Here is a 27,624-nt window from a genome sequence, read left to right as displayed (position 1 = left end):
TGGAGCGCCTCCTAAGCGCTCGAATTCTTACAGGCTCTCCACAATCTTATCTTTCTGCGCGTGTCTTTGAAATTTTTTCGGCTTGCTTCCCTTCTTTTCTTCTTTACATTTTCGGAGGACACGTTGCTTCCCTTTCTCTTATTTGCCAGTGATTTTGATTTTGTGACCCTCTTAAAATACATTTTTTCTAATATACAATTATTTATTCTTTTTCAAAAACAATTGCTATTTCTAATTGATAAAGCATCAATTACAGACGATTTCGTTTTTTGTTCGTTGAGCTACGTTCGCTTATTCCGGAGATATTAGCCCTTAATAAGTAACGCCACACATATTTCTGAAGGTTGGCGCCATTTTGTTATTGAGCAAGTATAACGAATGAAACCCACGTACGATCTTGTACTCGCAGAGACCTTTTAAACCTTTTACTATGGATCACTCTGAAACTTACTGCAAACTGATGTTGTAGCATATAGTGACAAATTATTTCTACTTTCGGCTTTATTGCTTTTCAAAATATTCCCCATTACATTTTATGCAATCGTCCATTCGCCAGAACCAGTCATCAAATCACTGCGCTAACTTTTCTAGAGACACTTCCAGACACCAACTCGTTGAAGTCCTCAATTCTCACATTCAGCGGTGTTAAAGGACAATCCGCGCATTTTCTACTTGATGGTTGGGAAGAAGAAAATGTCGCATGGTGTCAGATCAGGGATGTAGGGCGGATAAGTAATTAATATCATACCTGAAGTAACTGAAATGTTCACTGTCTGTTCAGTAGAGAGGGACGATGCACTTTCACAGCGGAGGATGATACGTCTTCGGGGTCGTTCTGTACGTACTTTTTCCAAGACTGTTGGTAAACAAATAGTGGTATACCATTCGACATTAATCGTACGAAGATCCTCCAATAGAACAGAGATGATAGAACCAGACAGACTAAAAATAAGGCAACATCTTCTTGCCAGTGCTTCGGTCTCTTTTGACTTTTTTGGCCTATCTTCGCCTGGGAAGATACATTGTGCCGATTGACGTTTATTTTCTGGCTCATATGAGGAAATCCATTTGCAAAAGACGTAAGTCAAAAGACAAAGCAGTAGTATTTGTGGAGGTGTATCAAATTCTGCATTTTGAAAATTCTCGTTAGAAATCTTTCCTTCTTCACTCTGTCCTAGAGTAGTGATCGACAGATTTTTTTTCATCACACTTCAAATGTTATTGCTTTGTCTTTTGACTTACGTCCTTTGACTTTGCTTTGCAAATGTTTTGAAGTAGTACATCTACTCAACAAAATTGTCAATTGCTTTTGCTTTGTCTTTTGGCTTACACCTTTTGACTTTGCAATATTTCTGACAAGATTACCGTTCCACGACTTCGTCGTGCTAATGAGAACCGAATAGTTCGAAACCGGAGATTCGCAAACTGGATAAAAGAATATCGTTCCATTTTGTGTATCACAGGCCAAAGTCTTTGGAAAATCCAAAGATTGCAAAGGATAATACCAAATCCAATCAAAGGATCAAGCCTTTGGCAAAGATCTGCGAAAACACAAACTTGTATTTTAAGAGTGTAAACTCTATTTATTGCTTTGTGTTTTCTCTGTTTCGGCTTCAATTTGCCTCTTTAGCCAGAGAAGTGTAATGACAAAAATTCTGTCGATCACTACGCTAGGACAGAGTGGAGAAGGAAAGATCTCTAACGAGAAATTCCAAATTGTACTAAATCCATGTTTCGTCACTGATGTCAGAAACAAACTTGACTGATCTCGATTGAATTTTTAAACTTTTCCGTGCATCAATCAATACGTGTTTGTTTTTCAGCTTCTGTCAAATTATGTGAAATTCGCCGAACACGCATCTTTCTCACAACAAGATGATTATTAAAGATCTTTTGCATTACACTCATACTTATTCCCAAAGATACCTGAATCTCGGTGTAGGCGATTCGATTATTTCCTTTAGTCATTTGACGTACAGCGTCGATAATTCGCACTGGTTCCTGTAGCAGGTAGACTCTCGCGGAAATCGTCGGTGATGCAAGTAGGATACGTCCACGTTTGAATTCCACAAAGTAATCAGACACAGTCTTTTCTGATAAAGCTTCATCTTCGAAATCATTCTGAAGGCCTTGGATGCATTTGTTTTGCGTCAGTGTCGATTTGAAACCTTAAAAAATCTTAGCCCGAAAGACTTAACCATTTAAAGCCATAAATTTGACTGACCCTTAATTTCAAAATTATCTAGGAGCTAAGCTAGGAAATAGTTTTTTCATTTGTAAACAGTAGTTGCCTTGGAAGCTGAACTGCATTTATTATCGAACAACAGACAAACTACTGTAGTTTATTGCTATACGTATCAGTTTGCAGGAACTTTAATTGTAACCCCCCGTAACTTGTCCCACTCTCTTTTGTTCCGACCACTAAACCGCCGTAACAAGATTTCGTCACTCTCGTCGGGCAGTGTGAATGCCGTTATACTCGCCAAATGATCTGAACATCTATATTAATAATAATAATCTGTAAGCGAAATTTTTCTGGTAATTTTCGATTTTCCAAAAATAATTGGTGTTAACATGTATAATTAATCATGCTGAAACCGAAAATCGCTTTTTTGAAATTTTTGTTTGTATGTCTGTCTGTCTGTCTGTCTGGATGTTTGTTACCTTTTCACGCGATAATGGCTGAACGGATTTCGATGAAAATTGGAACATAAATTAAGGTCGTTGCAACTTAGATTTTAGGCTATATGGCATTCAAAATACTTTACTTAAAAGGGGGTTATAAGGGGGCCTGAATTAAATAAACCGAAATATCTCGCTTATTATTGATTTTTGTGAAAAATGTTACATAAAAAAGTATCTTTAAAAATGATTTCCGATAAGTTTTATTCCAGGCAAAATTTTGATAGGACTGATCTTTAAGGATATACAAGAGTTTTAAAATAACAATACAATACTCAGATTACAGTGTCGTTGTTCTGTAACTTCTATGTGCAAAATGTTAATTTATTTAGTAGGAAGAAAAACAAATTTATTCATTCTATGGCGGTAGTGCATAGGAGATCGTGAATTCTTAAATTTTCGAAAGAAAGAAATATAATTAAGTTATATATATATAGAAAGGAATGTATTATTTTCTGCATCACTATTTAAGTTATTTAATAGAGCAAAAATCTGAACATCGATATGTGACATAGGAATTATTGCAGGAACGATGACGATGGCTACAATGAAATCAAAACAAATGACTCCGTCTATTTAAGGCGGTCTTTACGTTTATCAATATCAATATACAGAGAATATTTTGTGTGTTTGTATGATGTAACCTCAGAAGCTATTATTAACCTTTACTATTTGAAATTTGTAGTTTCTCTAGACGGATATAATGCTACAAATGAGGACTGAGGTAAGATGAAAAGAAATCTGTACGCACAGAAAACTTGATATTCTGTCGAAATATTGTATAAATTAATTATTGCAACTTTATTTGGTCCACATAAAATACTCTACTTTTATACGCTCATTTTACCATAGAGATCACTGGAGCAGAATTATTTTAAAAGGTGTAATGAAATGGCGTTCCTGCGCTCATAATTTACCCATATTCATTTCCTGTGTTTCTTAAAATAATATTTATGTAGTGCACCTCATTTTTTTATTTGCATAAACAATGATATACAACCGAGCGAGTTGGCCTGAGCCAACTCGCATTAGGGGATCCCGGGCCCAAACCCCGTGGCCGACCAATCTAACTGGGGTTTTTCATGATTTCCCTTAGTCATAAAGGCAAATGCCGGATTGGAAAGATACATGCCATTATTCATCACCGCCTCAATTACCAATACCAAAAACATTAATCAAAGTCTGTAATCAGTTACATGAACACAAGCCATCTACAACACACAATAGAAACAGGAACTCAACAAGAGTAAACGCGGCCTGCTGACATACCCACACATTCTAAACACGCGACATGACCACAGATGTTAAGGCGTGAATAAAATAAACTTAACAAAAAAAAAAAAAAGATGCACAGTAAGGTTAACATAAAATGATCTTCGTACACAATCAACTCTATTAATTTTGAGTGATTTATTAAAGGATGCATTCAAGACTAATTTAGAAAAACGTTAAACGAATTATCTTTGCACCAAATCAGTGGTCTCTGGACCAAAATGATAGCATTTTAATTATTTAAATACAATTTAAATTAAATAGCATATTAAACGATTTATTCTTCTATCAAACACGAATGTTCCCTGGACTCAATGTTCTATTTTAATTATGTAATTACTTTATATTTATTTCTAATAAGTGCAGCGGAGCGCACGGGTACAGCTAGTTAAGACATAATTCTCCATCAAAAAATTTTAATAGTTCTATAACATCTTTGTCGATAACAAAACTGTAACTTTATGGATATCTTAAGAAAATAAGAGCCCATAATAATCCGCAGTCTACTCTAAATTTCTCTATGTTAATTCCACAGGGAGAATCACATTCGAAGACAGATTGAAAAATGGATTTTCTTCCTCTTTCTGAAATGGAATGGAAACAGATCCCTGTGAAGAATCACGCCGAAACGTCGATCACTTTGCCGCTATAGATGAAGAATGTATTGTTCTTTGAAACGTGGATTTACATTACACGGAACGATTATTGTTATTATTATTATTATTATTATTATTATTATTATTATTATTATTATTATTATTGTCCAGGTAGAATAGTACTTAACTTTAAGTCATTTTCCCAGAAGTGGAATAATTGAAATATAAGCTATAACCATTTTAAATCACATAAAATTATTAATTATTATTATTGTGATTATTATTTTCATTTATATTATTGTTATTGTTATAATACCGTTATTACTTTTAATTTAATTCTAATCATGTAGACCGACTAACTTGACTGTTCATTGAAGGAAGCGGAACCGATCCCCATTGAGGCCAACAATTTTTCTCTTTCCATAACTTGGATTGTGCCAGCATGACGTTAATCACTGACCTCCTTTCATTGCTAAGAAAACTACAGAGATAATTCCCCGCCAACATCGAGTCAAGCGCACGTGGGTTGCATCTTTGACATCTACTAGACCAGAAGGACAGTGCGAAGAATTACAATTGTTGAATGATTGACAAGTTAAAATTAATTTCAAATATGTATAAAGTGAAAGAAGTGAGTAAGTTCTTTATTTTTAATGTCTGGAATACCAATCATTTTGTCAATTTAATGATGTAGGGACAAAACTTAATAATTTCTTAATAGTGTGTGGTAAAATACAGTAAAAGAAAATTGTATAAAAACGTAGGAATAATTATCGCACTTCTGATATAAAATTATATAAAACAATTGTTCCACCAATAGAAACGTAGAACTCTGGCGAAACCTAAACAAAAAACAATTAAAGTTGTAGAAGTACGATTCCTTACAATTACAATAATAGTATGAAACAAAGTACCCTAAAAAGGACATAGAATGTACAACAGTAATAAATGAACCAAAATATAAAGTGAATTTACTCTATGACGAGAATATAAGGCATCTCTATCAATCAAGATTGAGACAAAAACTTAATTTAAATTTAAATAAAACAGCACTAGATTATGTATCACCATATGAAGAAATGTATACATATAGCAGCCAGCGAAGCACTTGGAACCGAAAATCAAGGAAAACGTAATAGATACAATGAATGGTATAAATAATTTAGTAGAAAGGAAGTAGAAAACAAAAATGAAATGATTATCAGATCATTTTCAGACATCACGGATGGAGTATATTCAATTATGAAACAAAGGCAGAAGTTATAAAACCAAAAAAATAAGCATTGAAATTACGCATGTTCCAAATAACTCAATTGGATACACCAGATCTGCAGAAACTTGAAAAGTGCTGAAAATATTACACATCTGCAGTATGCTCGTGTCCCACTCATACGGTTAGTGTAGACAGCTCTCTTATACTCAAGCTTACACCGCTCACAGCGTGTTTATTACTCGCCGCGCTAATCAGTGTAGGATTTATATTCTTTCTGCCGCGTGTTTCTGCAACAAAAACGAAACTCGAGCTGCGTGTTCAAAGTATTTTGACTACATAAGTGAGAACAATAACACATGGACTTCCTCGCCTGTTATCATCCGCATAATTATCACCCCAATGAATGGATTTCTGCAAGAACTTACTCTCGTCGACTTAAAAATCGAGTTGCGAAGATGCTAAGATGTCCGTCGAATTTAATCTTGCGTAAAGGACTTTAATGTTTGGATGAGGAGCATTTCCATTGTTTCAGGACATATTTTCTATTTGTCTTATTTCACAAGAGTGAATAATCAAAAGCTTGTGTTTACGTTTGATAATGATGTTGCTTCCTGGCGGCTTGATCTACAGCTGATTTTCATTATAACTATTGATGTGATACGATAAAAATGATTTTTGACTTTGTATCTTTTATTAGAAAGAGTTCGGAGATGCGATGAATATCGGTTAGCATTGAGTATAAGATTTGCATTTTTGGAAGCTATGTGAATATAATATTGGGAATTTTGGGACGTGATGCCTGAATACTAGTAACGTAGTGCTTTTTTTTATTGTTAATAGTTTGCAAGTGAATATTGAGTATAAATCAAAGAGGTTATGGAGGATTTTTTTATTAGATTGATTAGCCTACAACTGCACATCCAACATAATTTTCTGTTATTGACCTATCGATATAGATATGTTCGTGTCTTGAGTGTTTATCAGTTCTTTGAAGAGTACTTTTGTGATGTTTTGGAGTATTAGATTTCGTATAATCACTTAGACCATCACTGATATGGAAGTTCAACAGTTTCCATTGAAATGATTCAAGAGAAGTTGTGGTCGAGAAAATTGGAGAGATGATGTAGACTATGTAGTTCATATTTTTCAGTAGATTTGGAACTCTAGTGAGGAATGCTATACCGCAATCCACATATCTTGGTTGTTAGAATTCATTAATTCCAGTACATAATCATACATCATATATTCTGGTATAGAATTGTTCCTCACTTTTTTCAACAGGAAGGATCTGCATATCAACGTTGCCAGAGTACATAAACGTAATTTCTGAAGCCTGCGCGATGTAACACTAGCGCATTTTATATCGCTATCAATTTCTGTGCCCCTATCGTTTCCTCGTTTCCTATAATTACAGGAACTGTAGAGAACAAGTAAATACAGAAATTCATTAAATTGGCAACAGACAAGAAAAAGCGTAAGAATAGCCTACAGAAGTTTCTGCGATTTTAGTTAATCTTTTGGCCGCGGTATGGCACATAACACAAAACACATTGGTTTTAATAAAAGAGTAGAAGAAAGATCTGATGTGCTCACCCGAAAACTGAGATATACAGAAAAACAAACAACGTGACAGATAGTTACCATGATCGGTGCATGTTTTCGAAGCAATCTTCTGCTCTAATGGGTGGACCTTCCTTATTGGCACACTCATAAACCTAACCCTCGGGCATAAGTCGACCTCGTCTATGTTGTACAGGGTTCCCTGCTTTCTTCTCCTCGGCACTATGAGATGTTCTTGCTTCCACCTTACCTAATGAACTCAAACTCCCCCAGTGCTAAAGTCCCAGAGGCGTTCAATAGAAAACTGTCCCACGCCTTTCCAGCCAGAAGTCAAATTTCGTACGCACTGTCCTGATTTGGCTCCTTCACAATATACAATCGTTCCTTCATACCAAGGTTGTGAATATATACAGGATAAACCCTGTAACAAGTTCACGTTTGTAACAATGTTAATTATTATTTAAACCTAATACTATTTCTTGCGAATATAAGCTTATAAATTTATAAGTTATTATATATTTATAAATATAATAGATAGGTATTCAACAAATTTACAGATTCTACCGGAATTTTAAGGACACCTCTTCGAAAGAAATGTTTCACTCCTGTCTTTACATACTTACGTGAAATTCCCTGATGTTTATAAAGGGACCAAATAAATGCCTGTGAAAAATGAAGTTTTTTTACTTCAAATCCAATCTCTATATTTCAAACTGTGGATTATATAACAATTTTTCTGCTATGAAAAATTACATTTTATAGGAAACAATTAATTACTTTAGAATGAACGTATTTAGATCAACGAATTTTGTGATGGATTAGATATTATCTCAAGTCATTCTTCCACATCACAGTAATCTGCCAGTTCACGTCTACACTCCTGAATTTCAACTTATTTTTCACTTTCTTTCAAGGAAGAAATCTAACCTTTCCACACTTGTAGCAAACTCCACTACTGTTTAGCCTACTAAAATGGACGAAATAAGCTGATTGACCAGTATTAACAAATCCCAATGTTATGATGTAAGTGGCAGAGGTGGTCCAGGGTCAATTTTTTGCGAATTTAAAATTCATGAGAATTTTAGAAAATGGTAATTTTTCCTAAAGAAAATAAAGAGAAATCTGAATTTTAATGCTTGAACGAGGTGTCACAATTTTATTTTAACATAAAGTAATAGTCTATCTGTGGTGTTTGGTCAGAGCATGATAACTCTAAAATGACCTTTTTAGCTGAAAGCGTAGCCCTATATGAAAACAGCTCTCTTTCATTTGGTATAGCCGTGATATCTCCATCTAATGTGATGTTATTTTCATTCACATTTGTATGTAAACTAGAATTAAGATTTGTATAGGAAAAGTGGAAATAAAAATGCTTTTATCTCAAAACAGGTATTTTGGAGTTATGTTTTGGCAAAACACCACAGATATTTGCACAAGGGGCCTCTCAGATATTTCTAACACTATCCCAAAATTAATTGATCTAACTACATTCATTCTGGAGTAATTAATTTTCCTTATACAGAAAAGATGTAATTTTTCAATAAGTTTTCATAGCAGAAAAAGTTACATAATCCGCAGTTTGAAAGATAGAGAGTTTGAGGGATAGAGGGATAGGTTTGCAGTAAAAAACTTCATTTTTTCATAGGCATTAGGTCCCTATATAAACATCAGGGGGTTTCACATAAATACAGTATAAGGATAGAAGTTAAAAATATCTTTGTCCTTAAACTTCTGGTAGAACCTGTACATCAACTGGACAATAAATGGATAATAAATGGAAACAAAGATAAATGTATGATATAAATATAAAGGAACAGAACTTGAAACATACATGCCAAAATGTATTTCAATGTAAATTATATCAATTTCAAAACTTATCACAGGAGTTTTTTTTATTGTTTAACACTCATACAAAATACCGTACATCTATTTTCCTTAAGTTATGCAATCTTATTATAATACGAAGGACTCTATAAATATGGGAATAGAAATGAAGAGTCCACTACAAGAATGATGGATGTCACTTTCTTCTCGAAAATGAACCAAGACTGTCAATGCATAGCTTAAGACATATAGAATGTACATACAGAATTATATGGCTTTAACACTGATAGTCATTGTCCAGTAATGATCGGAAAATCACAGTTAAGCTTTGAGCGCTAAGCATTTCAAACTTTCAATTGCTTCTCCTGGATAATGTATTCCAAATGACATCCATCATTCTTGCAGTGGACTCTTCAAATATGAATTTATATTATTTACTTTCGGAATATAGGATATTATATTGTGTACTGAGCATTGTATACAACCCATCACTATCACCTATTTTCAAAGTTCTAGTTCTCATGCCCGTTCCGACCTCATTGAGGATTGTGAACCAACTCTGGACACTCACTAACACTAGGACTTGTAGATTTTTTGGTAAGTACGAGTATGATACTCTCAGGACAAACACAGGGGGGGAATCTAATATTTGTGAGCGGAAAATAAGTAATTATTTTTCTTCTGAGAATAGAACTCGTGTCTTCTATCACCTGGACTACAGTGGAGGACTATGACAATAAATGAAGATATAACACAACACATAATAATACATGAAAAACAGTGGTTACGACATGTTGACGGAATAACTCCAAGTAGAATTCTTCAATTTAAACCAGTAGGAAAAATACCTGGAATTTATAAAACAGTTACATTACCGGTTATTCTTTATGGTTGTGAAGCTTGGACTCTCACTTTGAGAGAGAAACATAGGTTAAGGGTGTTTGAGAATAAGGTGCTTAGGAAAATATTTGGGGCTAAGAGGGATGAAGTTACAGGAGAATGGAGAAAGTTACACAACACAGAACTGCACGCATTGTATTCTTCACCTGACATAATTAGGAACATTAAATCCAGACGTTTGAGATGGGCAGGACATGTAGCACGTAAGGGCGAATCCAGAAATGCATATAGAGTGTTAGTTGGGAGGTCGGAGGGAAAAATACCTTTAGGGAGGCCGAAACGTAGATGGGAAGATAATATTAAAATGGGTTTGAGGGAGGTGTGATATGATGATAGAGAATGGATTAATCTTGCTCAGGATAGGGACTAATGGCGGGCTTATGTGAGGGCGGCAATGAACCTCCGGGTTCCTTAACAGCCAGTAAGTAAGTAAGTAAGTAAGTAAGTAAGTAAGGCAGTAAGGAAAAAGACCTAGAAGGCATCCTTATCGAATGGTTGTGGTTAAGTTGAAGATGTCCCGGCTCCGAATGCAGCCTCAGTTGGATGATTTTTTTCTCTTGTACGGAGGAAGGACCCAAAGGCTTACATTGCAGCCTGAGGCTTATTGTGTTTACCACTTCTGTTCTTTGAATGATTGGGTAGCCAAACGGCCGCGCTCTTGTACAAGTACAGCACGCCGCATCGTGAACTTAACCCGGGCTGTGGTATGGATGATGATATGTGAATTAATGATGGCGAAATGAGTCTGAGGTCCAACGCCGAAAGTTAAGCAGTAATTATGCTTCAATTGGTTGAGGTAAAACCCCGGAAAACCCCCAACCAGGTAACTAGTCCCAACAAGGATTTGAATCCGGCCACACTCGTTCACGGTCAGACGTGCTAGCCGTTACTTCACAGCGCAGCGGTGAACTCTGTTGGATAGTTACTCGCTCCCCGCGTCATAATGCAAAACAGCCGTTGGCGATTGTCAGTTCTTTGTCATTTATGTAAGAGGAACTGCATTATAATGTATCATGTGACTTTAGATCTGCTGAATAGTTGAACTAATTACAATAAAGCAGAAGTATTTCATAAATGGCAGCTCTTCAAGTGAGGAAATGAACAGAAGAATTGTCGGCGCATGTGGGAACGAGTCGGGCTGCAACTGAGTAGACTGGCATACCAGCGAGCAACTTATAGGTCTACGTGGAGTAATTTATTTTTTACACCGTATGCCGTTTTCTATTTGTAGACTTCTAGAAATTTTATATTATACTGAAATATAACAGATGGAAACCTTTCGTTGTGGTTAAGGGATAGCGTATACAGCTGTCCTGTGTTCGATTTCTGGTGTAAAATTATAGACCCACCCAACTGAAGTGTCTTTCGTGCACATCGAAATGGCATTTCTCAGAAAGAGCAAATTGTGTTTGACTAGGAACAGAATAATTAAAAATTTATAGACTGTTATAATATTTAACCATTAAAATTCAATTTTGATTGTGACGTAACAAAGAATGAAGTGGAAGAAACAAATTTGATATACGTAGAACTACGTCTTTCTCTTCTTTACGAATGGAGAGTGGTAACTTGGGAATTGACCATCGCATTTCCTTGTATCCCCCTTCTTTTCCTTGTCTTCCTCTTATTCTTCTTGTATTCACACGATACACTATTCTGTGTGTGTGTGTGTGTGTGTGTGTGTGTGCGCGCGCGCGCGCATGTGTGTGGTGTGTGCGACTCGCTGTGTCCCAGTACTTTTGTTACATCCTATATAGGATATAAATATAATACCTATGTGTGTAATGATTCAATGAGGACTGTGTTCCTTAACCAGAAGGTTACTAAGCATTTACGAAAGCTCTAAACTGAGCTCAGTTGGAAGAATATTATACTCACAAGAATTTCCAAGAATACACAGACATTGCATGTCCACATAAATTATCATATAGTTAAAGCTTTCTACATAAAGTAGAGTGTGTTGTTCGTTCATGACAGGTGCATGAAACTGGTCAACTAAAGGAGAGCTACACAAAATACTAAAAACATTTTGATCCCTTCACTGTAAACGACGGACTTCAAATGGATTGAGATTAAAAATTTGACTCCACCGCTAATGCAATCATCACTTAGGCCTATCTCTCCCGGATCTCTGTGGTTTCCATACGATCGGTTAACAATGCCAGGAAGAAGCTGGGTGACTCGCGTGTCTGAGAATGTGTACGAAGAGGAATGTTTGCACCATTGCACCACATTCCTAATTTCGATCGGAAAGTTGGATTCTTGTAACACACAAGGTGGATTTACTTTTTTATTACATTTCTCAGAATGATTCTGTCATTTTCGACTCTGAATAATATTGATACTTTGTTTTAATGATTCTCCGTATAACGTTACCTTCAACAGCAACTGACGATCTTTAATAGCGACGAATTAAAGGAGTGGTGAAGGAATAGTAATTTTATTATAGTCAACTACGATGCTTTATGGCTAGAAATTCTGTAGATTTTATTAGGACTAACGATCACTAAACAGTTTGGATAATAAACTATTAGTTCTAACGGAAGTATTAAATTCTATCACAACTTTGTGCCGCACATAACGTTAATTTTTAAAATGTCCGAAATAACCCTACTGACTTTACGGAAAAGTAACTCGAAATTTACAGAAAGTAAAGCATTCATAGCTTCAGCCTTTTGATATTTGAAATGTCTGGTGGAGTAAATTGATATTTATATTATATAATACATCTTGATTACACAACTTTTAACACTATATCACTTCGGAAAACGTATTATTTGTCTTTCTTATGTTAAATTTTATATTACCTCGTTAACACGTTTAGCCTGCTATTGGCCATCATCAGAACTGGTTCTTGCTGGTCTTGGCGCCTTTTGTTTTGTTTCCTGTGGGGGGTGTGTTTGTGTAGTGTGATGTGGAGTCAAAAAGTGTGTGTATTCTGAAATTGAGTTGTATGTTGAGAATTTTATTTGAATGTGTTTTTGTGTAACTGTATATTTTGTATTGTTCTAGTGTGTTTAGTTTCTGGCTTTTTGGTTGGATGTGTAGAATTTCTATGTCCGTGTTGATGTCTTTGTAGGTGTGGTTAACATTTGCGATTTATTCTGCATATGTGAAAATGTTTCGTAATTTTGTTATGGCTGTAATGTGTTCTTTGTAATGTGTCTGAAATCTGAAATGATCTGCCTGTCTGTCCTATGTAGAAGTTACTGCAGGTGTTGCATTTGAGTTTGTATACGTCTGTATGGTTGTACTTGCTTGTTGGTGTTGTTTGTGTGTTGAGATGTTTTTGTAGAGTATTATTTGTTCTGTATGCGATATTATAATTTAATTTCTTGAATGAGGTTGCAATCATGTGTGTGTTTTTGTTTTCTTATGTTAGTATGATGCATTTTTTGTGTACTTGTGTTTGTGTTATATTCTTATGTTTTATCTTTCTTATTATGTTACATATTCTTCTCTTCTATAAGCTCCACAAATGCCCATATTATGATATGATATATGATATGGTATAGTATGGCATGGCGTGGCATGACATGACATTACATGACATATCAACGAAGTCCTTCTTCCCGTCATTTAAGCAGAGACTAAAATTATCAATACCTTCAACTCCAGAATTCACAGCAGTTATCACAGGACACGGCAGAACCAAGTCATACCTTCACAGATTCCACATTATAGACGACCCAACATGTACATGTGGCAGAGGACAGCAAACAGTGAATCATCTTATTTATGAATGTGCAGACACCACACAGCAGAGGACGTCGCTCATGAGAGACATCAGGATGAACGGAGGAGATTGGCCACTGACTTGCGAACAGCTTGTGAACAGTTACCTCAAAGTGTTCAATCAATTTATAAAATCTATAAACTTGTGACAAAACAGCAACTAATGTAGTGTAAAACAAAAATGTGTGATAAAACAGCAACTAAAAGTGAGTTTAGAAATGTGTGACATGAACAGGCACTACTACAGTGGTAAAAATATGTGATAGAACACAAGGACCATACAAACATAGACATTTTAAGTTAATTAGGATTAACAAATTGTAAATATTGTATATATATGTATATATATATATTTTTTTTTTTGTACTACATAGAAAGTGAAAGCATGTAGTATTACTTTGGTAATGGGGTATGCTGTAATTATATAAAAAAATGACATGACATATGATATATGATATGATATGATCACGTATGATACGTTATGTTATGATATATGATATGATATGATAAGATATATGATATATGATATATGATATGATATGATATATATGATATATGATATGATATGATATATATGATATATGATATGATATATGATATGATATGATATGATATGATATGATATGATATGATATGATATGATATGATATGATATGATATGATATGATATGATATGATATGATATGATATATGATATGATATATGATATGATGTCTATGATATGATATGATATGATATGATATGATATGATATGATGTCTATGGTATGATATGATATGATATTATATATGATATGATATGATATGATATGATGTCTATGGTATGATATGATATGATATGATATGATATGATATGATATGATATGATATGATATGATATGATATGATATATGATATGATATGTTATGTGATTTATGAAATGTGATGTGATGTGATATATGATTTATGAAATGTGGTGTGATGTGATGTGATGTGATGTGATATGATATTAGGCTACATTATATGATTACATGATATTTATTGGTCAAGGAGCATCTAGGCTATATCTGTTATGGTGTACTTTCACATTCCTGTACTTAAGGTATACCATAACTCACCATTATATATTTTTTTGTAATTTCATTTCTTTTTCTCCTCATATTTTAATTTTACTTTATACCTCCCCTTTTTTCTTATTAAATTATTCAATTACTTCTATCCTACAGTTCTAACACCACTTTTGTTCTCAACTATCAAATCAATTTACATAACTCCAACAAATCCTAATCGTTTATTTGTCACATGACACTTCACTAGCATGTAGACTGTTACACCAAATCTGTTCTTTCTAGGCCTACTGGTATTGCTTGATATTCTTAACGCTCATTATCCCCTATTTTTATTACACTATTCCCCTTCACTTTTTACTAGTTTTCTAAACACTCATCTTATTTACCAATGCCCTCACACCATTCTCTATTTAGCTCATTTAATAGTACGGAGCTATCCATTCTTTCCCTAATTTCATCCATTACCACTTTCCATGACCCTGGTTCATTCCTTTCCGTACTGTTCAATTCTATCATATTCTTGTTTCTATTGCTATTGTTATTCTCTTATACCACATTACTGATTTTTTTTCCATAACATTTCTTCTGCTAATGCACTCACCTTTCCTGCACTTCCTTTTTCTTTTTTAATTGCCGAATCTTGTTTTCCATTCTTTTCTTTTCACTCGCCTTAAACCAACATGCCAGTAAGAAGAGAATCCTTTATCATTGAATATATATTACTTTATCGTCAGCTCTCTAAAACATGTTCACTTCTTCTCTAGAAAGGACTCTCTACTTTATAGGCTGGTATCCCATAGAATTTCACTTTAAAAAACCGTTGCCTCCGAAAATTTCTCAGTGTTAATATTTTCCTTGGCACACACAACTGTTTTCTGCATTGAATTTGTTGACTATGTTGACGATTCTTTCAGTACTTCTGGTTTTTCATGCCGAAATGTTAACATCACATCGTTTAAAAGAGTGACATCATTTACTTTACTCCATACTTTAAATACAATAAACTCCTTCTCATAATGCCCCAGTTACTTTCTTAGGAGCAACAAGCTTCAATTTTCCTAGCCCTCTACAAAATTTCTTCCCAAATCTGGTAAATAAAATTACTAGTCATTTTACAGATGCAAGTTTGAATATATAAAACATACTAAATACAGAATCTGCTGAGGAATAGTTCCTTTAATTTAGGTCTAACTGTAAACTTTTATATAAGCTTACTGATGATGATTAACTGATAGGATGAGCAAAAAAAAAAATAAAAATAAAAAAAAATAAGAAGTAATAATCTTGCTTCTGTATTTAAAATTCACTTTTTGAATTTGTATTTGGAGCTTGTTACTATAGCTTCAAGAACTTTTCCGTCTCTTATAGAGCGATAGAATTCTGCACAACTAAATTTAAGGTTTTTCCTGATGCAAAGTTCGGCTTTTAGTGAACTTAAACGGTTTCTCTCATCATTCCAAGTGTTATTCATGATACTGAATACATTAAAACATATTTTAGGGAATAGCAAACACATGTTAGACTGTTATTCTCATTTGTTGAGTTTTCTCTGAGGCATCCTTATCCTGAAAATATTTACGTTTTCCAATACTTGCCAAATGTTCATCTTTCGCAAAGGAAGAAACCACTTCCTTTAATAAACATAATTCATCATAGAGTGTATCTTCATCTAGTTCAGTCCACACCTGTGGAGTAACGATTAGCGCGTCTGGCAGCGAAACCAGGTGGCCCGGGTTCGATTTCCGGTCAGGGCAAGTTACCTGGTTGAGGTTTTTTCCGGGGTTTTCCCTCAACCCACTATGAGCAAATGCCGGGTAACTTTCGGTGCTGGACCCCGGACTCATTTCACCGGCATTGTCACCTTCATCTCATTCAGACGGTAAATAACCTAAGATATTGAAAAAGCGTAAAATAACCTAACCTCATCTAGTTGAAGCCCTAGTCTTTGTTCAACACTTAAAATTTCTCACTGTTGGTGTAGGATTAGGGGAGAGTCGGGTAGTATCGGACATCGGGTAGTATCGGACATCGGGTAGTATCGGACAGTGCGTTTCTTTCATATACCACCATATGGTAGTACCTGAATGACATGGTTACGTTTCTCTATGCGACATCACAGAAACGTAACCATGTCAATCAGGTACTATCATCGTGTGGTAGATGAAAGAAACTCACTGTCCGATATTACCCGATGTCCGATACTACCCGGCTCTCCCCTATTAAATTTTAAGCTGAAAAATACTTTTAAAAATCCCATATTCTTAGTTGCTCTGATTTAAAAGTTAAACTATCTCACGAAGTATATAAAAATATATTTTAGTCTCTTTAATAGGAGTTGATACTGGCTATTGTCTTTATGTTAGGACCCGCTAAAATTTCCGGCCTGACTCATGAAATATCGCCTAGTTGACATTTATGTAACTCATTTTAAGAAAAATTGTAAGTGTTCTTTATAAGCAAACTCATTACCTTGTGATCTAACTCATAGAAAGAAAAATTGCCTGACCGAATAATAATGAAGATAATCTAATTTTATTACAATTAATAATAATAATAATAATTAATGTTTATTATAATTTATTTATCTATTTATTCATTATTTTTTTTGCTAATAATTGTAACATAAATTATAAAATATACAGAGAAACTTTAGCTCGCCCCTGAAAGAGTAGAACTCGTGCTCAGGGGCGGATTCCTGAATTGAAATTAATAATTATACAATACAATTATAATTAATAATTATACAATACAATTTGCAGTTATAGTATATAAATTTAAATTTACAATTTTTCAATTTTTATAAAATCCATACAAAACTTTTTTAATTTAATACTAGAACTATTAGAATTGACAAGATTAGGATATTTAAATATAAATTTATTATATATTCTTGGGCCTAAATTAATATTATGATTAAATACTGTAACAGTGTTGCATTTTGGTTCAAACAATTTTAAAGAATTCATACCTTTTATTTCATAACTATGAGAATACAATTCAAAATTATTTAGATTTTTATGAATGAATTTTATTAATACAATACAATAAATCTGTCTTACGTTAAGTACATTAAAGTCTATAAACAAATTTTGAGATGGAAAATCAATAGGTTTATGAAGACATATTTTAATTATTTTCTTCTGTAATAAATAAAGTGGATTAAAATTGGCTTTAAATGAGCTACCCCATCCTATAATCCCATACATAATTACCGATTGAAATAAAGTTAAATATATTGTACGTAATAAACTTATTGGCAAGTAATTCCTCAATAAAACAAAATAATATACTATTTTACGTAATTTATTACAAAGGAAATTAATGTGTTGGTTCCATTTTAAATGATTATCGAAAATTATGCCTAAATACTTAACTTCAGAGGACTCTTTAATAATCGGGACATTTACACTGTATAAGACAACAATCAGAATTATGTATTTTAATACTTAATATAGATGTAGGAGGTTTGTTACATTTTCAGATAATGAGAGTGGAATAATGATAGTTTTATTTTCGTTGATAGAAAGATAATTTATGTCAAGCCATTTTTTTTATTAATTTAAGTCCATTATTTTAATTATTATATGCATCATGCCAGGTTTTTCCACCAAAAAGTAAAACTGTGTCATCTGCATAAGAATAGTGAATACCATTGTATTGTTGTAAGTCAATTTTTAATAAGTCATTAATATATATTAAAAATGGAATAGGGCCTAGAACTGTGCCTTGGGAAACACCTATATTAATAATTAATAATTAAAGGTTCACTTGAATAATTGTCAATTTCCGTTATTTGAATTGTGTCGTTAAGATAGGATTTTATTAAGCTTAAAGCATTATATTTGATTCCTAATAAGTCTAATTTCTCAATTAAGATGTCATGTTTCACTGTATCAAATGCTTTTCTTATGTCCAGGAAAATACCAATACATTTGTTACCTTGATCAAATTCTCTAACAATTTTTTTAGTAACTTGATATATTGCATTGTCTGTACTGAATTTTTTTCGAAAACCAAATTGATTATCACTTAATATATTATATTTATCGAGATAGTTCATTAATCGAACTTTAATACATTTTTCTAGTAATTTTGAAATACATGAAAGGAATGATATTGGTCTATAATTGTTCATATTTCTTTTGTCTCCTGTTTTAAAAATAGGTTTCACAATTGCATTTTAAAATTTATTTGGGAATTTGCCATTTAGAAAACATAAATTAAAAATATGAGTTAGAGGTTTGGCAATATAATTTATAACCATCTTAAGTATTTTAGCACTTATGTTATCAGGACCAGGTGATACATTGTTTTTTTAAAGTTTTGGCTATATTGATTATTTCGTCATCTGGTACGGGGTAAAGATACATACAAGCATTTACTGAAGTTACATTGCTAAGGAAATTGTTATTTTTTATAGACGATACAATATCCAAGCCAATGTTTGTAAAATACGAGTTAAGTTCTGTTGCAATGTGTATTTTATCACTTAAGATTAAACCATTTCGAGAAACAATCTCATTAAATTGTTTTTTTTTTATTTACTTCAATATTTGCCGCTTCTCGCACATTTTGCCAAAACATTTTAGAATTATTGCTATATTTTTCTAATTTTATGGAGAAATAATTAGCTTTCGCTCTCTTTATTACGTTAGATAATATGTTATGAAATTAATGAAATATTAATGAAATATAATGAGGCCTATATTCTTATAATTCAGATAGCTTTTACTAAAACTTCCTGCAAGTAATACGTATGCAGAGATTTAATTTTAATTATAATGAAGTCTATATAATATATATTCTTATAATTCAGATAGGTTTTACTTAAAAAAATTGTATGCAACACATATGTAAAAAACTTAGCGCATTCACCTAATATTACTGTGCCTCGTTCGTAAACTTCTAGATTCTTTAATTAAAGCTCTGCTTTGTACACTTTTTACGTAATATAAACTATTATAAGCTTCTTGCTTTTCATTTAGGTTATATCCTCTTTGAAATGTATATAATATTTTATTATACCATTCCTTCTCCGCCTAAGGTTTTAAAAATCAACGTTGAAATTTTCAAATATGTGTTAAAATTTACCTTTATTTTCGATAAACATGAAGGCACTGATTTTACTTATATATTTGTGCGTTTTTTAAACTGTATTTATCAAGAGAAATCCTCACTCTGCAGCAAAATAACATCTATATAGAAAGGAGGTAGAACGAATTCTGATAATTACATAGAGATTACTCTACTGAATTCGGAAAATAAAATATACCTTTATGCAACTTTAATAAAGTCAACTTCAGAGGTATTAAGGTAAAATACACACTGAAGAACAGGATGGTTTTCTAAAAGACTAATCCTGCTGCGACAGTAGTTATTATGCACTCAAAATCTTGGTTTAAAAATAGAGATATCAACATCAAAAGCATTTAGGTTCCATTGAATTTAGATGAATAATATATTGTTTATTTTTCAGTCAATGACTTATCGTATAATATTTAAGGATTTATTCCTTTATATTACATTTAATGTTTTTATGAACGTTTTTTGTCGCCTAGCGACATCATGAGACAAAACTTTATGAATAGGCAATATTTTAACCTCAACTTTGTCAATACATGATCAAGCATCAATTATCACTAAATAAAATAGGTAAAACAATAAAGTAAGAATAATGAGTTGAATTAAAGTCTAGGTAAAATATGTGAGAATACAAATATTTACAAAATATATTACGGGTTTTCACTTACATTTTAAGAGTGTGCGCATAATTGGTCTTATTAAATTATGTTGGTTAATGTAAGTGAAAGCTCGCTTACAATGTGACCCATTATATTTGAAATGTGTAATGTTTACATTCGTTGTTTATCCTGAGTAAAATTGTGACATATTATTCTAAATAGAAGAAGTCAATTAATCTATGTTTACATTGGATTGGATATACTCGTACAACTTCAGTTTACAATTTATGTTCAATTAGGATTATTAAAATGATTTTTGTTGTTTTCAAAAATAAATGGTAAATTTATAATATATCATTCAACTAGATCTCTTTAAGACTTACCTGAAAAAAAACTCCCAAAATGAATTGCAAAATCCATTGAATTTGTTAAAGCTTTCGACATAGTAAAAAGAAATAAACTGCTTGGAGTTTTTAGATCTGTCCTTACCACGCAATATTAAACATTTCCACGCTCGATCCAGGGGAAATGTACACATTTCGTCGGCAGTCGCTTTCTATGTATTATAACAGAAAACGACTGACGGCATTTACCTGAGTGAAACCTGTCGCCTGACAAATGCCCTGTATTTACTGTAGTGAGTATTATAAATAGAATTCCATTTGAAGTGAAATTCGTTTCAAATTTTAATGACATTCTTGCTCCAAAGGGAAATATTATTATGCTGGTAGGAAACTTTTTGTCCATTTTTTAAGTTGGTTATTTAACGACGCTATATCAAATACGAGGTTATTTAGCGTCGATGAGATTGGTGATAGCGATATGGTATTTGGCTTAGAATTCGCCATTGATTACCTGGCATTCACCTTACAGTTGGGGAAAGCCTCGGAAAAAACCCAACCAGGTAATCATCCCAAGCGGGGATCGAGCCCGCTCCCGAGCGCAACTTCAGATCGGCAGGAAAGCGCCTTAACCGACTGAGCCACGCCGGTGGTCCTTATTGTTTAAGTTTTTAATGATTTAAAGTGAAAATAATCAGTTCGACGTGTGTCAAAATGATAGGACCATTTGAATTTGTAAAGAGAGAGAGAGAGAGAGAGAGAGAGAGAGAGAGAGAGAGAGAGAGAGAGAGAGAGAGAGAAGTTGTTTATTAGACACTAGTTAATTATAACCAATTTGTCACACGATTAAGTAAAATATTAGTTTCCAACTTATACGCAAAACGGAATAATGGCACAGTATACTTAACTTATATAACATCAATTTACAAAAATTCCACTAATATTTAATGATCAAAAGGCATTTTTCAAGAGGGTGAAACTTAAAATCTTCAATTGCATTGCTACTTTCTGTAAGTAATTATAATAAACTGTTATTGCAATTTCGATGAAGGTAAGAAATAACTGCAAAAATTCATATTAATTACAAGATATAGATTCATCGTGAGTTCTTAGAGTAATTATAAGAATGAAAATAATGTATTATTGGTGTCCGTAAGTCTCATTGCTATGTTTTCTACACAACACAGTCTTCAAATGTTTTCTTGTAACATAAATTCATTGCGTATCGGCATTCACTTCTTCAGTGTATGGCTGACTCCAACAACGGCCTGAATTTGCACACAATCGTTGGAAGGCTTTTTCTGGTATCCTAGCAACAACTCCTGAATCTTGATATCCCTTCCATAAAACACAAACGACCTGAGAGACGCTGAAGTAGAGATACGTGCAACTTCGAAACAGCAGCTTCCAACTCCAAGACATTCGAATGCTTCTTACGTGAACATTAAATTTATTAATGTGCTATTTACACTCGTACTTAATTTCGATTTGTTTTGTGATGCATACTCTTTATTCATCAAATCTCTGATCCATATATTCATACGTGTAGTGTGTAATATTTATTCTTCCAAGTGATGGACTATTGACTATTCATTTGAAAATGTCACTTTAACTTCCATAATAATGACTGAAAGTCTGTAAACAAATAACAAATTTTAGAGCGTTCGGAGTTTAGAAAGTACCATCGTGTACATAGAGGTCTTCTTAGCGGACATCTCCCTTAATTTATTAAGTAATATCTATAACACACTAACTACACGACAAAATGAAAACATTAAACAAATATAATGGTTCATCTTCCTTTCTTTGGTTTACATTAAAATATGAACTAATTTATTTAAAATATTGTCTGTTTAAAAATCAGTAGGCCTGCAATTGTTTTAGATGATATACTTATTGAATTTGGTATTCCCAAGAAACTAGTTCGATTAATTAAAATGTGTTTCAGTGAAACATACAGCAGAATTCATATAGTCTAGGTCAGTTTCTGTCAGATGCGTTTCCAATTCATTGTGGGCTAAAGCAAGGAGATGCACTATCACCTTTACTTTTTAACTTTGCTCTAGAGTATGCTATTAGGAAAGTCCAGGATAACAGAGAGGGTTTGGAATTGAATGGGTTACATCAGCTGCTTGTCTATGCGGATGACGTGAATATGTTAGAAGAAAATCCACAAACGATTAGGGAAAACACGGGAATTTTACTGAAAGCAAGTAAAGAGATAGGTTTGGAAGTAAATCCCGAAAAGACAAAGTATATGATTATATCTCGTGACGAGAATATTGTACGAAATGGAAATATAAAAATTGGAAATTTATCTTTTGAAGAGGTGGAGAAGTTAAAATATCTTGGAGCAACAGTAACAAATGTAAATGATACTCGGGACGAAATTAAACTCAGAATAAATATTGGAAATGCCTGTTATTATTCGGTTGAGAAGTTTCATCATCCAGTCTGCTGTCGAAAAATCTGAAAGTTAGAATTTATATTACCGGTTGTTCTTTATGGTTCTGAAACTTGGACTCTCACTTTGAGAGAGGAACATAGGTTAAGGGTATTTGAGAATAAGGTGCTTAGGAAAATATTTGGGGCTAAGAGGGATGAAGTTACAGGAAAATGGAGAAAGTTACACAACACAGAACTGCACGCATTGTATTCTTCACCTGACATAATCAGGAACATTAAATCCAGACGTTTGAGATGGGCAGGACATGTAGCACGTAAGGGCGAATCCAGAAATGTATATAGAGTATTATTTGGGAGGTCGGAGGAAAAAAGACCTTTAGGGAGGCCGAGACATAGATGGGAAGATAATATTAAAATGGATTTGAGGGAGGTGGGGTATGATGATAGAGACTCGATTAATCTTGCTCAGGATAGGGACCAATGGCGGGCTTATGTGAGGGCGGCAATGAACCTCCGGGTTCCTTAAAAGTAAGTAAGTAAGTAAGTAAGTAAGTAAGTAAGTAAGTAAGTAAGTAAGGCCTGCACCTGAACTCAACCATTTAGGTCTACAAAATTATCGCGGACTATATTACTACATTAATATTAATGATGACAAGCTTTAAAAGAAAATTGTATTAGGCAATAATTTCAAATGTACACTACCTTAAGCTATATGTGACTGAATTTATTGACAAATTAAAAAGTAAGTAATGTAGACCTAATGTTTTCGATTGTTCTACTGTGTCATTTATATACTTTGTGTAATTGTTCGAAATTGTGTTGGCAGAAACAGAAAAAAATTCTGAATTACTACATTAAATTGCTGTCCATAGACACATTATTTTTCTATCAACACACTGTTAGATGTCAAACTAAACTTTGCCAATTGAATAATAAGCACATCCTTCAGATCATTTAAAAGAATCTCATTGTTTTTTAATTTACTTTTAAAATTACGTTGTTATAAATCACTTTGATAAGACTACTTACTACCTTTCTGTCACTATCAACTTAATGTTTCACTGATATCACAGTTTAATTTGTATAGGCTAGCCATGCACAATCGTCATTTCGTTTAAAGAACTATTTTCACAGACCTAAATTTGCAGGGAAGTCTTCCAGAAAGATACAAAACTCACTTATTACATCTATTTTCAATACATTTTCTTTTTTCCTTGTTTAGTTTTTCTATGACTTCTCTTCTAGGACTTGGGTTAGGACTATGTCTTTCATTTTGGAATTTAGGAGGTACTACATCGTTCGAAAGTTTAGGATAACTAAGAAGAAATTTCATAAACATGGCATGAGGTTGTCTGTAGCTGTCATAAAGAACCACACATTTTTCATCAAAGTGGTTGATGCACACAACTAATGAAGAGGTAAAAGTCCAATCTTTCCCAGGCACCGGTATTGCGCGAGTCTATGGTTCTGTCCTAGTCTCTTCTTTGGGGAATGAAAACGTTGTTATATGCGTGCCTTATTTTAATGTACTAACGTAGTGGAACGCAGCATCGTTTGGGCATCTAAAATCTAAATAATTAAACTTTGGTACAAATATGTACGTCTTGGTAAATCTTCATAACAGTTTTTTTTTCTGTGAAATTTATCATTTGGCACTTACACCGTTTTCCATAATCACTTCTCAATTAATGATTCTGAAGTACTTAGTACTTATGCTCACATTGACAGTTTTGGAAACTGTCGAACAGATCTTTTGCAATGGTAGTGTGAAATCGATAATTTCCTAAAAGTTGTATATTCAAATGTGAGTTTATACATAGACCTATCTATAGTAACACGTTCTCATTTACAAATAAGTGCCTCTCACAGTAGCGGTTGCTACGAGACATAAGGTTACTCCACTACCATGTTGCAGCTTAACAGAGGTAGGCCTATAGGCCTATAGGAAGATGATCCATCGAATGAAAAAGCTTATAAGCTAATGATCTTTTTTCATCACCGTCTAATTGTAGTTTCTGAAATGCCACACTCACGTGATAAACTTCTCTTTTACTCACCGTTATTCAACTAATCAATAATTATTTTCAGTTTGTCGCTCCCCAAAAACGCTTTTCTTTTCTGAGACATCGTACATACCGGTACGTAATTTCTTGCAACAGGCGATAAATTTGGTTGTCCTCAGTGATGTAATGAATATTGAATACCATGCTAGCAGGTGGGTCCAAAGTTCGCGATTCAAACCCCGCGGAAAACAATGCATTTTAAAGAGAAATACAATTCTTAGCATGACTTGCTTCTGAAGAGAAGTGGGGTCCCATGTCATAGATCTACCACACAAAATTTGTCAGGTATTTCTCGCCCTTGAGTAATTTCGTCGCTGAATAATATCTGCAGTTGAAATTAAGAATACTACCATTACTACCGACACTATTACTACTGAATGAATGAAATTAAATGAATGAATGAATGGATGAATGAATGAATGGATGAATGAATGAATGGATGGATGAATGAATGAATGGATGAATGAATGAATGAATGAATGAATGAATGAATGAATGAATGAATGAATGAATTAGCCCGCTGTGTTCCATAAAGGGTTATGGCCTCCTAAGAAAGGGGAAGCTCGCTTATCTCATATGGTGAGCTACATCACGTAAGTTATTATACATGCTACTTGAGCCTAACTATAATGTTCAGTCAGCCAATTTCACAGTTTGTTGTTCTCTTTTAGATTGTGTCCTAGTTCCTTACAAGCACTTCTGCACCGAGCGGTAGTAGACCAGTGAGCTCTCACAAGTCGCTTGAAGAAGTCTGCCCATCTCCTTCGCGGCCTGCCTTGGGTCCTCCTGCCTGTATAGTGGTCCACATGGTGGTTATCTGTGTCCATCTGTTGAGTTGTTGCCTCGCCACATGTCCTCCCCACTTCCACTTTATGGCTGCAGCACGTTGCCCGATGTTCTCTGATGCCGTGATTTCCTGGAGCTTCCTGTTGAAGATTCTGTCTCTCAGCGATATGCCTAGTATCTTCCGTTCCATTCTTCTTTAGCATGCTTCCATGTTTTTTTGGCTGTCTTTCTGTCCAGCACTGGCAGGACACTAGTGTTGAGTGCCTATTCTCAGTTTCCGGTTTAAAGCTTTGTCGAGGAGTATGAATTTAAGTGACCAGAAAGCCTTCCAAGCCTGTGTCTTTCTCCTTCCTATTTCTCTGTCCAGTTTACTATTACTACTACTACAACATAAATATTTTGTGTTTTTCAGATTCACTATCCTGAGACAGCTGGACGACAATGGAAAAAGCCATCACAAGGCATTCTTAGTTTCCATTTCTGCGCAAAGTGACTTAAGCATCTTACATAAATTAACGAAAAGTGTAATACGACTATAACAAGTGGTAATGTTGCAAACTGCATGAGAAAGTATAACTGCACATCTGGTTTTATTTTAACAGTTCATCACACAATGTGTTAATTTTTTCACTGGATGTGGATGCATTTGTACAGACAACTTGCTTCTTTTATTCATCAAGTTCTCAGAGTGGATAATTTTCATCATATTTCTACATGCCAGACTTGAACACAGCAGTTAACCTTCCTCGTCTGCCACAAGAAATAGCATATGAAGGGTTCAGAACCATAGTGGGCCAAGCGACATTTACTAAAACTGTATAAAACAAGGGTTAAAATGAAGTTATTACCATAATTCAATGGAAACATATAGCAAATAATATAAAGTATACACATTAAAACCAAATACTATGTCAATCTTCATTAAACTTTAACCCTTGCTTTCTCCATTTTTAATAAATGGCGCTTGGCCCACTATAGCTCTTAACCCTTCATATATGGCTGCTGAGACTCATATTCCGTCCCGATAACAAATCTGTATCCCTCCCTGTAGTATAGTTTTCTTGTGTTAAGAGTAACATAATTTAAATGAGAATTGTAAACAAGTTCAGAAAATGTATGTTATAAGTTCAACATAACGTCAGAGTTTTGTAGTCACATTAATTGTAGGAGGAGATATGATTTGCAAGAAAGTTGTAAATACATACAGTGACTTGATAATAAATTGTGGAATTTTCTAGTCTTAAATGTTTCCCTTTTGTTTGAAGTCCTAATTTCCTGTTCATTTCATACTCCTAATACTCATTTATTATTATTGCATAATTAAGAGATAATAGCAGTAGTAGTAATAGTAGGAGCAGCAGTAGTAGTAGTATTGCTAAACAGAACATGCAGAGCAAATAAACATAATGATAAATCAGGAATTAAGCATTTCCAAACCCATGTTCTTATAACCTGACTTCTTCCCTACAATGGAATCCATTCTTGAAGTTTTGCTCCGTGTTTTTAAAATCTGTATAT

General features: G+C 33.7%; 1 protein-coding gene across 4 annotated transcripts in view; it reads left to right on the top strand.

Annotated features, from left to right (window-relative positions):
* Positions 1–27,335, top strand: part of LOC138694527 (uncharacterized) — a 431,371-nt gene extending 404,036 nt beyond the window's left edge. For all 4 annotated transcript variants that reach the window (XR_011330963.1, XR_011330965.1, XR_011330964.1 and 1 more), the window contains one exon: positions 26,519–27,335. Coding sequence is in view for 1 of the 4 variants with exons in the window: in XM_069818340.1 (XP_069674441.1) it covers positions 26,519–26,532 (14 nt within the window). In the remaining 3 variants the exon portion in view is untranslated. The remainder of the gene's footprint in view (positions 1–26,518) is intronic.
* The last annotated feature ends 289 nt before the right edge of the window (positions 27,336–27,624 follow it).

Source organism: Periplaneta americana, chromosome 2, assembly GCF_040183065.1.
Source record: "Periplaneta americana isolate PAMFEO1 chromosome 2, P.americana_PAMFEO1_priV1, whole genome shotgun sequence".
NCBI lineage: Eukaryota > Metazoa > Arthropoda > Insecta > Blattodea > Blattidae > Periplaneta > Periplaneta americana.
The sequence above is the reverse complement of the archived record's forward strand: the minus strand, read 5'-3'. Positions and strand labels throughout refer to the sequence as shown.